This window comes from Ailuropoda melanoleuca, chromosome 2 (assembly GCF_002007445.2).
Source record: "Ailuropoda melanoleuca isolate Jingjing chromosome 2, ASM200744v2, whole genome shotgun sequence".
Classification (NCBI taxonomy): domain Eukaryota; kingdom Metazoa; phylum Chordata; class Mammalia; order Carnivora; family Ursidae; genus Ailuropoda; species Ailuropoda melanoleuca.
This window is the reverse complement of record NC_048219.1, coordinates 27,060,388-27,072,718: the sequence shown is the minus strand read 5'-3', so window position 1 is coordinate 27,072,718 and position 12,331 is coordinate 27,060,388. Positions and strand designations below refer to the sequence as shown.

The window sequence follows — 12,331 nt, the reverse complement described above, 5'->3', positions numbered from 1 at the left end:
CAAGCAGGGGGAGTGGGAGAGGAAGAAGCAGGCTCATAACGGAGGAGCCTGATGTGGGGCTTGATCCCATAACGCCAGGATCACGCCCTGAGCCGAAGGCAGATGCTTAACCACTGTGCCACCCAGGGGCCCCCTCATCAAATTTCTACCCTCAGTCACAGTGTTAGTGAGATTTCTTTAGATTCTATTGTGGTAACACATAACTCAATCAGGAGCTTAGATAATAAAGGTTTATTTCTCACATATACCAGCTGCAAGTCAGCTGTGACTCTGTTCCATGTGTCTTCTTACTCTGGAATCCAATCTGAGATGGCTACACCAGACAAAGTCTCTTAAATCTTCTGTTGGGACTTGGAATACCCATATCCATAGACCAAAGCAAGTTATACGATCAAATCTAATGTCAATGGAATGGAGATATATTTCTCCCACAAGCAGGTACCGCAAGCCACTTGCCAATGGGTGGGGGTGCCAGATCATCAACAGGGAGGGCAGGGAATGATCTGCCACAATCACCTAATACATGATGGACCCTGGGGACAGAGAGGTGAGTGGATTCCCTGCCTTCAAGATGCTCATTGACAGGGCACCTGGGTGGCTCAGTCAGTTAAGCATCCGACTCTTGATTTCAGCTCAGGTCCTGATCTCAGAGTCATGAGATCAGGCCCTGCGTTGGGCTCCATGCTCAGTGCTGAGTCTACTTGAGATTTTCTCTCTCCCTCTGCCCCTCCCCCTTGCTCNCATCCGACTCTTGATTTCAGCTCAGGTCCTGATCTCAGAGTCATGAGATCAGGCCCTGCGTTGGGCTCCATGTTCAGTGCTGAGTCTACTTGAGATTTTCTCTCTCCCTCTGCCCCTCCCCCTTGCTCTAAATAAATAAATAAATAGAATCTTTTAAAAATAAGATGTTCATTGACTAGGGAAACAAAATAGTAGAGAGATAATTTCACTATCCTTTGAGTAGATGGCTTTTCAGTCCTTAGCCTGTATGCTATCATTCTTCACTCTTTTGCTCTCTTTCCTGCAAACACCCCCATCCCCTGCCCCATACCAGGCGGTTGACATTTGCAGGCCATGTTTCCCAGGCTCCTGTGACAGTGGCTTCTGTCCGGGTTTAGCCAAGGAGAGGCACTGGCGGGGGTAAAGGGAAACCACTATATCCCCACTCTCCACTCCTCAAGTAGAGGCTGTTCCTCTTCTCTAGCTCCTGTTCCCATGGTTCTAGCAGCTTTTGCCCTTAGTAATAGGTTTGTTTCATTTATTTGTTTGGTGTTGATAATCTCTGGTTTCCTCACAATTCTATTGGCCTCTTTGTTCTTCTATCACCTATATAACCAGTTCCCTCTGGTTTAATTGTTAAAAATAATTCCCATTTTCCTGATGGAATCTGACTGAAACAACTGTGTAAGGTGCCATGGGAGTACAGTGGAGAGATACATTGTATATTCTGAGTGGTAGAGGTGGGGTAGGAAGAGAAAGGGAAGGCTCTTTGGAATCAGTGATTCCACAGGTGAATAATGAAGGTGAGTGGCATAGGAGCTGGAGAGTAATAAGCATGAGCAATGGCACCAAATAGGAAAGTGTCAAGGGGCACCTGGGTGGCTCAGTTGGTTAAGTGGCTGACTCTTGGTTTTGGCTCAAGTCATGATCTCAGGATACTGAGATCGAGCCGTGTGTTGGGCTCCCTGCTCAGTGGGGAGTCTGCTTTGAGATTCTCTCTCTCCCTCTGCCTTCCCCCAGCTCTCTTTCTCTCAAATAAATAGATAATCTTAAAAAAGAAAAGAAAAGAAAAAGTGTCAATGTCTATAGAGCATGGTGTGAGCCAGGAAGATGGGGCTGGGGAAGTAGATAGAGGTCAAGCCATGTAGGATCTTAGGTCTTAAGCCAATGAGGCTGGGTATTACATTAATTAGACCTCTGTCAGTCCCAGCTACATAAATCCAAGTCAAAATAGCTCAATTTATAAAGATAGAAGTGTAGCTGAGCAAAATAGAAGATAAGTTTTCTCTAAATGAGATGATAGAGAAATTAAGGCTATTGGATGAATGGTCCACATGAAACCCCAAATTCCTGAAAACGAGAACAACTCTGGACAGAAAAGAACACAGAGAATCCCTTACCAAATCATCAGTGACTAGAGGGGCATGAGTTAAAGAGTGATACATGACAGAGATGGGAGGTATCAGAGTGAGATAGAAAAGCAATTTGAACATCAAAGTGGAGGAGAAGTATTCTGGGGTAATGTCAGGATGAGGAAAGGTGAGTTCAGATGGTTATGAGTTTTGAATAGAATTCTGAGGTCAAATTCAGAAGCAGGCAGTGTGGACAAACTGTAGAGTCTGTGGGTCTGTGGCAGCTGCCTTCGGACAGGATAGATAAACATGATCATGGGGGGTGGTGTGGATTATTTCAGATTCAACTAAGAATTGGGCCCTATTAAAGACTGAAGAAATATTGTTCTGAACCCAATTAGAGGGAGGAAAGGATTGAGGGCTAGTCTGATTAATTGGTTGTCATCTTCCTGACCTCACTAGGTTCTCAGCTCCTGAGAATCCTTACTAATGAACCTGAGGAAAAGGTTACCCTATATATGGGCCTGCTAATGAAGAGCCTTTCAGAAATCTGACAGTAATTGGGTGGGTGTGCATTTGGGGTGGTTCTGCTAGGAAAAGAGACCCATGAGCTGACTAGAGCCATGAACTGGTTACTTGGATCAGAGTTACCATTCCTTGGGTACCATTGAGATGACAGTGACAACATCTCCTTGGCATGACATGTGAGCTCCCCATGAGCCTCCATGACACTTACTGCTTCATCTCTCATCACTTTGAGATTTCTGCTCTAATGATAACAAATTGCTATGGTCATTCTGGCATATACCAAGGCTGTTCTTTGCCCCATTATCTGTGCTCATGCTGTTTACCCTGCCTGGTATGCTACACATGCATATGCTCACACACTCACACACTCACATTCACGTATCTTTATCCAGCTGGTATCTGCTTAGGAATCACCTTCTCCAAGAAAGCTTCCCTGGCCCCCAAGACAGTTAGGTGCCTCCCGTTGTGCCCTGCTAATCCCCTTACTTCCCACCATTCCAGCATTTATCACTATACTATTGTCAGTGTGTCTGTCAACCACACTAGACTAGGATCTCCTTGAGGGTAAGAACTACTGATTCACCTCAGTGTCCTCATGCATGTTGAGCTGAGCTCTCATGACCCCCATTGTCCACATCCCCTCAAGCACACTCACTATGCTCATTCCCATCTCCTTCATTCATCTGTTCATCAACGAATACTCACCAAGCAACAATTCCCAGCACTGGGGCTCAGATGAATGACATGATCCCTGCTCAGGGAGCTCCTTGTCAAATGGACTTCTTCCATGCAGGGTAACATGTGCTATAGCAGAGGGAAGCACAGAGGTAAATGAAGAGACTGTATCTAAGCTGAGTCCTGAAAAATGCGAAGTAAGTTAGGTGAAGAGTTTTGCTCAATTCTCGCCTTAAAGTCTCCCGTCTCCACCAACTTCTGGAAGCCTCCTCCTGCTTTCTTCCCCTGCTACTCTCTCTCCACTGCATTCCAGCATAGCCTCTGGCTTGCTCTACCTGAGTTAGAAGTGTTATAGTGTGTTCGGTCACTGTTCCAACTGAGAGCGAGACAAGGGAGCATATGGAATAGAGCTCTGGCTTATGCCCTTCTCCGAGTCTAGGTTTTCCTATCTGTAAATTACAAATAACTCCTGCCTTGCCCCACCCCACTCACAAGGTTGTTTTGAAATTTGTGAACTGTTATAGACTATGCGCATGCAAGGGATTGAAACTCTGATTAGTATGTCTTTTTCCACAATTAGATTTGGTCTTCCTTTGTCCCTGGCTCTCAACACAAGATCTGGCACAAAATCAATGTTCAGTAAAGACCTATTTTATTGACTGACCCTGAATGATGAGGGGAAAAAAGGTTTCCCTAAAGGCCTGGATGTAAGGAAGCTAGGACTAAAGCGAGCTAGGAATGTAAGGAAAAGGGAATGAACATGTCTCCCACGTGCCATTATTTCACATACTTTTGTGCATTTAATTCTTATTACCATGCTTTGAAGTAGATAACATTCAGCCCATTTTACAGATGAAGAAATAGAGGCTGAGAGAGATTGGGGAACTTGCCCAAGGTCACACAGCGAGTAGCTGACAGAGACTATATTCAAATCCAGGCTATATGACTCCTGGGCCTCTTCCCACTGCCCACCTGTACAACATGACATGTCCTCACCTTGGTGCCAATTCCTCAGAAGGGATTTGTGCCCCTAGCCTTGACCTGTGTCCACATCTCCATCCAAACTGATAGTTAAAGCCTATTTACTTCTTTGCCTGTTTGCCCCTTTCCTAGGCGAGCAGCACACTTCCTCCACCCCCCCAAACATTGTCATTTGTGACAAGCCAGTCAAAGGCCAGAGAGTCAATTTTTATGATATTCATTAAGGAAAACATGCTGGAGGGTCTCTGAAGCTGACTGGGTTTCTATGGACTGAAGATAATTAACCAGCAGCCACCTCCTTCTTTATCAGGTGGCCACAGTTAGGGCACACTTCTGCTGCTGGCCTTTCTCAGGTTAGGAAATGGGCCATGGAGAGGCTGGCAACCAGAGGAGGCCTGGGAGGAGCTGGGAGTGCCTTCAAGCTGAGATGGAGGGGGAAGAAGAACCTTGTTCATACCTGGGGGCTTTAGCCCTCTCTGTGGACAGTGGGATAATAGGGAGAAGGAGGGAGGAGGAAAGAGAGTCCCTCCTTTGTGGGAAAAGACGATAAAAGGAGGAGAATGGAATGAAGAGGAGGTGAGATGAGTAAGACGAAAGGAGAGAAAAAGCAACTGTCATTCCAACAGACAACTTTGTACAGCAGTTTATCCATCGTCTCACTCAATTCTCCCAGCTGGTCTCAGCAGAGAGGCACTGTGGCTATTCCTATTTGACATATGAGGAGCCTGAGACTCAGAGAAGCTAAGTGATTCAGAGAAATAAAGTGACTTGCCCAGATTCAGACACTGTGGTAGTCTGATAAAAGCAGAGGGGGCCGGGGTGCCTGGGTGGCTCAATCAGTTAAGCATCTGCCTTTGGCTCAGGTCATGATCCCAGGGTCCTGGGATCGAGCCCGGTGTCAAGCCCTGCGTCGGGCTCCCTTCTCAGTAGGGAGTCTGCTTCTCCCTCTCCTTCTTCCCCTCCCCCTGTTCTTGTACACACACACACTCTCCCTCTGTAATAAATAAATAAAATCTTAAAAAAAAAAAGCAGAGGGGGCCAGAGAGACTTGTAAAGAAGAGAAAGATATGGTCAAGGAAGGAAGGAAGGAAATTGAAAGGGAGGAAGAAAAAAAAAGAAAGAGAGGAAGAGAAGTGGGAGACAGGGCTGTGTATGGCCTTGGAATCAGCCAAACCCAGATCTAAACACAATTTCCACTAATACAGCCACGTGACCTTGAGTGAATTATGTAATCTCTTGAAGCCTTCATTTTCTCATTTATAAATTGAAGATGATTATATTTACCCACAGGCTGTTGTGAGGATTAAGTTAGATAGTATTTCTCAAACTCTCGGCATAGTGTCTGACATTTAGTAGGTGCTCAGCAAATACAAAGAATCCCAGGGAGAAAGTGTGAGGAACATAAAGGAAAAGAAGGAGTAACATGAAAAAAGGGAAGAGAGAAGATTTTGAGGAGGAAAAAAGATGGGCCTGGAAGGAAAAGAAAGAGGAAGGTAGATGGACAAAAGAGGAGGGAGAAGGCTGAGGCAGGGACATGTAGAGAAGGACAGCCACCATCCCGGCCAAAATTCCAGTTGGGAAGCAGCCACATTGTCTGAATCAGGAGGGTCTTTCTTATGTCTCCCAGGACAATCAAGTTCTCTTCATTGTCACAGAAAGTGTCATTGAGGATCTCAAGGTACAAAACAGACAAGAATATCTCACGCTTCAGGTGCAGTCCTCCAGGTGCCTCTTGTTGGGTTTGTGTGGGGAGGGAGAGATACAGGGGCATTCCAGGGGGACCCAGGGAGGAGGAACATCGTGGAGTGGAGATAAGCCAGTGTGTCTGGGGTGGAAAGGACAAATGAAGTTTTGCTTGTTCAGTGTGGAGCTTGGGGTGCCTTCCAGATCCCACGCTGGAGCTGGCCAGTCTGAGGCAAGTGGAAGGCAGGGGAAAGAGGAGGAGAAACCCTAGTCACAAAGGTCAAACCTGGACTTCTCACACTGGTTCCTCTATTTATCTTGGGCAAGTCAGCTTATTTCTCTAAGCCACCGTGTCTGCATTAGAGAAACAGAGAGGGTCTGCCCAGACATTCCTTCTGCCAGGGGTGACGTGAGGATCAGATGAAGTAGTGATGTGATCAACGCATTGGGAAAATGTGAAGTGCTGTGTACACATATTGAAGTATTCACTCTTTCAGAAAACACCTAATGACCCCCCACTCTGTGTCAGGCACAGCGCTATACAGTTTACCGGCATTATCTTGTTTAATGAGGGAGGTAAAATTATCCCTATTTATAAACCAGGGAATTGATTCATAAAGAGAATTAGGTGCCTTGCTGGGGGTAACACAGCTGGCCAACGTTAGACCCAGGATCTGTCGGACTCTACAACCAGTGCAAGTAATCCCTGCCCTATACCATCTCTTTATTTATTTATTTTTAATTTCTAATTTTATTATAATTTTTAAAGGTTTTTTTTTTTTAAGATGTTATTATTTGACAGAGAGACAGCGAGCAAGAGAGGGAACACAAGCAGGCGGAGTGGGAGAGGAAGAAGCAGGCTCCCAGCGGAGCAGGGAGCCCGATGTGGGACTCGATCCCAGGACCCCGGGATCACGCCCTGGGCCGAAGGCAGACGCTTAACGACTCAGCCATCCAGACGCCCCTAGTTTTTAAAGGTTTTATTTATATATTAGAGAGAGAGAGCAAGGGAGAGAGAGAACGAGCGGGGGAGGGGCAGAAGGAGAAGGAGAAGCAGACTCCCCACTGAGCAGGGAGCTCAGTGCTGGGCTCCATCCCAGGACCCCTGGACCATGACCTGAGCAGAAGGCAGACACTTACCTGACTGAGCCACCCCAGGCGCCTGTGTACCATCTCTTTAAAGCAGAATCCTCTGCCATAGAATTAGACCTCCTTGCTTCACTCCTTGACACTGGCTATATTAACCCAGAATGTTCTGGCCAGGGGGCATAAAAAAGAAGAGAAAAATCCTTACTATTATCTCTCTTCTCTCCTTAGGGTTTGACTTCTTTGAAGCCAGCGCCAAGGAGAACATCAGTGTGAGGCAGGCCTTCGAGCGCCTGGTAGATGCCATTTGTGACAAGATGTCTGATTCGCTGGATGCAGACCCCTCCATGTTGGGCACCTCCAAGAACACCCGTCTCTCAGACACCCCACCGCTGCTGCAGCAGAACTGCTCATGTTAGGCAAGGCCCACCATCCTGATCTCTCCTTCTTGTGACCCCACCCTTACTCTGCTTCCCCCATTACACTCTGTCCACCCCTAGCCCCAAGCAAGCTGAGTTGCCTGCAGTGGAGGCAGAAGCATGCCCCTTGAGTTCTCTGCAGGTGGTCCCACTAATAGACACCCAGTCCTACACTAGCAGCCAAGTCACAGCATGGGGAGGGATTCACTTTACAAAAGAAGACTCCGTCTTTCAAAGGGATTCACTTCAGGGACTTAGAAAGCGAGTCTCTTTTCTGCCTTTAAAGTAAGATTTCCTCCATTTACCAAAATTTGACACACGCACGCTTTTCAGGGCCAGGCCAACTGGGTAAGTGCGGCCTGCCTGCACAGCGAATCCTATTAAAGAAAATGTCCTCATACACAACGTGCTTGTTTCATAGCAGGCTCCCTGTGGGGCTTCTTCTCACTGCAAGCCAAGCTTTGACTCTCAAAGCCCTATGCCTGTTACCACGGATGCCCACAGGGCCTGGGCAGTTGCTGTGGTGACAGGCCAGAGCTAATCTCCAGAGAGCTCAGACTCTCTAATGATGTTGAAGGAGCAAAGGCTGAGTCAGAAATATACTTAAAAGAAAGATTATTCCCTGCAAAATGTCAAAGGTTCCTGCTATATAAAAGAGCAGGAGAGTGAGCTCAAGAAAGACAAAGAGAAAGAAAAGTGAAACACAGGCAAGATAAAGAAACAGGTCATGACTTTCTGATTTTGCTGCTTTCCAGCTGGTTCTTAACTGTGGGAACTCCATGGTCTTTGTGTTTTAGACTCCCAGAATTTGAGATATTTAGAGTTACCTAGTCTGACGAGTCAATTTCAATCTTCACATCTCTGATAAGTGGCTGCCAGGCCTCAAAACCAAATCTCTTTCTTATTCTTTTTTTTTTTTTTAAGGATGTTATTTATTTATTTATTTATTTAGTTAGTTAGTTAGTTAGTTAGTTAGTTATTTAGAAAGAGTGAGCAGTGGGGGACAGGGGGACAGATGGAGAGGGAAAGAGAGAGACTCTCCAGCAGACTCCCTGCTGAGCACGGAGCCCAACCTGGGGCTCTATCCCACAACCCTGAGATCACGACCTGAGCCAAAATCAAGAGTCAGATGCTTAACTGACTGAGCCAACCCAGGCACACACCCACCCACCCCCAATCTCCTTCTTCTAAAACATACCTTCTAGGGCAGGGCTGGGAGCTCATTGTCCATACCTTTGGGAAGCTCTCATAATCGGAAAGTTTTCCTTGCTTTAAGCTGAAATCTGTCCCCTGGAAATTCTTCTTCCTCTTCTCACCCCATTTATCCCAGCTCTGCTGTCAGAGACCTCAAAGTCCATGCTCTTTCTGCCCCTTGACACCCTCCAATGATTTGAGAACAGAAATCATGACCTCTGCCCTTTCTCTAAATCAAGTAGTTCTGCCATTCTTCATAGTGTCTTCTGCCATCCTGCCATTTCCTCTAACCCATCTTTCAGTCACTCCTAAGTAGTCCAACTAGGAAATGTGATTCAAAGAAGAATAAATCTAAGAGGGCATGACCCTGACAAAATTGGGAAAACTGAACTCAGAGGTCCCAATACCAAACTCATTCTCCTGGGAATGAAATCTTAGTTTCTACTAAAGAGTGGATGTGAAACCACTCCTAGTGGAACTGCTTAATCAAACACCTGAAGGGAAATCTAAACCAAAATCAAAATCACAAAAAACCCTCTGACACCAGAAACAAACTGAATGGATTCTAGCTTGTTTGGACATGGCAGATGTTTTGTTTTTACCTGAAATAATGGCATGGAACTAGCCATGATTCCTGGAAATCTTTCCTTCCAGGCCTGACCCAAATCCCCAGCTTCCCCCTGCACTAACATGCCACCTCAGATGTTGGTGGGGGAAGGGGGGAGGGTCTATTCCAAGTTTTTTCTCCATTTCAAATGCATCTCATTATTCTAGGAAAGTGCATTAACTCACATAGGTCCAATGACAATGTAAAAGGACCCTCCAAAGTCAACCCTATGGAGATGTTGCTTTCTTTGGTGGGGTGAACAGGATAGAGCTTTGGACTTTGGAATCAGGAGTCCTGGACTCTGCTCTTAAATCAAGTGTGACTCTGGATCAGTCACTCCATTTCAAGTCTTGATTTCCCACCTATAAAATGAGGGGGTTCTTTGGGTAATCTTTAAGGTCACTTCTAGTGCTAATAACTCTGTGACTCTTTTTTTTCACCTTCATCATTTCAGTTGATCTGCAAAATAACCTAAGAGATGAGGACTAGCACCCCAATGTCATTGTAGCTAACACTGATGTCCTGCTTACTCAGTACTAGGCATTGTTCCAAGCACTTTACGTGTATTAACTTATCTCCTCAACATCTTTGTGAGGGAGGCACTATAATCAACCTCATTTAAAGATGAGTAAACTAAGGTACGAAAAGATTCTCTAGCTTGCCTAAGGTCACATAATGAGTAAATAGTAGAGTTCAAACCCAGGCAGTAGGCTCCAAGGACTATGCTCTTCACCACATTCTATACTCCATTTTTAATAAATAAACTGTGACCCGAAAAGGTTAAGGACATGGCCAAGATGATACAGCTAGCTAGTATTAGAGGCATGTTAGGATCCAATCCCAAGGCCATCAGATTCTAAATCCACTGGAGAAAAGACTTATGTCTCTTCTCTGTTAACAAATCACTCAACTATTCAAACTAATCCGAGGTGATGGATGTCTCATCCTTCTGGAAAGGAGTCAGTCTCTGAGGCAACCAGGTCCCAAGAGACTGAGTAATAATTGTCCAGTGTTTCTCAGGTTCAAGTCCCTGTGTCTGCCTTTGTCAGGCAATTCTTACCTAGCTCTCAAGCAGTGCTTTAAGTAGCCTCCCTGCTCTAGCAATGGGGCATTTTGCAGGAGTGACTTGGTTAACTTCTTTGACCATGGAAGAACGTGATCCCTTTATAGGCAATGGTTCTAGATGTGCTTTTTACACTGTCAAGTCAATACAGGTCAGGCATAATTACTATTTTTCTGGTCAGTAACACCCGATCCACCCTAGTACTAGGATTTCAGACTGAGCTCCTCATGACAGATATCGAATTATCTTTTCTTTCATATTGGATATCTAGGCAAAGACTGAAATTATTACTTAAAAATTGTTAAATTCTTTAAACTCAGGAGCCAGTGTAAGAGAGCAATTTTCTTCACAACAGATAGAATCAAGAGTTAAACGTAATAGTGGCAAACTCTTGTACTGGGCAGCAGACAAGCAGAGCTGCTTGCTAGATGGCAGTTCCCCAGCCCTGCTCTGTGACCTTGTTTCTGCTGCTTGGAAGGCAGGAGCTTCCAGCTGATTACAGTGCAATGTTCATCGGTTACGGTAATAGTGCAATTAGCCACCAAAATTCAAGCTGCAGAGTATGTTAGTGGCAACTTGTCCCAGTTTTCATCTCCCTTAACAATCCAAATATTTAAAAACAAAAACAAAAACTCAACCTCAAAAGAGGCAAAAGTAGGCCAAATGTGCAATACAGTATTGTAGCTATTTACAGAGTTTGTTTTAAATGTGTGTGTGTATCTGTAAATACAAAGTGATTTGTGACATTTTCTTGTCTCCTCAGTCTGTAGCATTAATTAACTTCTAGGAGCAGCAATGGCGTAGAGTGTACTGAATGGCCACACACTTGTCAGATATTGATCAGGAAGGGAGCTTAGAGAAAATCCTATCCAGGCTCCTCATTTTACAAAAAGGAAGGTTGAGGTCCAGGAAGAAAAAGGAAATTTTGTAGAGCCACTCTCAAGTCTATTAGTGATGGATTCAGGACTCAGTCTTGGGTCACCTCTACATAGAAATTTATCTATTTTGTATCTACTGTGGTCCTGGTGTTGTTAAACACTAGACAAATGTGTATGAAAACAAATGATCCCTGCCTGCAAGGTACCTATAGTCTAATGAAGGTGCTGTTTCTAATATATTATCCCAATTTGGCAGTCAAGGAAACATAGCCTTGGAAAGTTAACATGTTCAAGTCAGTCAGTAATATCATTTGAATTCAATTCTGTCTGACTCATGCTCATTCCATTTTTCTATTCAGGTGGTCTCTAAGATGAAGGGTATATGGAGTGGTGGTAGTGAGAGGCTCCAGTGGCCCCATTGATATTGTTTAATTAACTCTGAGAGTCCTTGGTGTCACAATTACTTAGTGACTGCAGCCTTGTGATGTCCACAGAATGATATGAATATCCGCCAGACCTGACTTTCCCATGCACATCACCTGCTCCTGCTCCAAAGCTCTTTGCTTGGGTATCAAGGTTCCTGGAGTGTATTGAGGAATGTTTGTTTGAATTTGTTTGCCAATGGTTTGGGGTAAGGAGAAGGAATGACAATAACCAGTGTCCTGGGATCTCATTGATTTCAGGTTCTGCATCTCTACTGAGTTACACCTGATTACCTGCTGCAGTTGAAGGATGAGCCTGTGCCTGGGATTGCATGCAAGAGAGAGGCCCTTGAGATACAAATACTTTTAAGTAATGTTTTTGAAGGACTTCATCCCTTATATGAAGTAGGCAAAACTCAAATGTATTCATTCATATTTACTCATTCAATAAGTAAGTGTCTTGTATGTATCAAGATATAATCAATGGCAAATTAAACACAAGCCTTGCCTTCATGAAGCTTATAGTCTAGTAGCTTGTGGTTTAGTCTAGACATTGTAAAATGCTCACCCAAATGTAATTCAAAAGTGCTCTGAAGAAAAGGTACATCATTCTATGAGAATACAACTTGGAAAATCAAATCATGTTTGTGGAGCTGTTTCAGGAGTCCTAGGAAGACTCCACTGCCCCCAGATACCTCCACTATCCAGTGGCCATTGCTTTAA

General features: G+C 44.8%; 1 protein-coding gene across 2 annotated transcripts in view; it reads left to right on the top strand.

Annotated features, from left to right (window-relative positions):
- Positions 1-12,125, top strand: part of RAB3B (RAB3B, member RAS oncogene family) — a 67,988-nt gene extending 55,863 nt beyond the window's left edge. Inside the window, exons 5-6 of one of the 2 annotated variants that reach the window (XM_002915722.4) lie at positions 7,257-7,444; positions 11,870-12,125. In XM_002915722.4, the coding sequence (XP_002915768.1) occupies positions 7,257-7,444 (188 nt within the window). In that variant the 3' untranslated portion in view covers positions 11,870-12,125. The other variant, XM_019795830.2, reaches the window with a different exon arrangement.
- Positions 12,126-12,331: the final 206 nt, after the last annotated feature.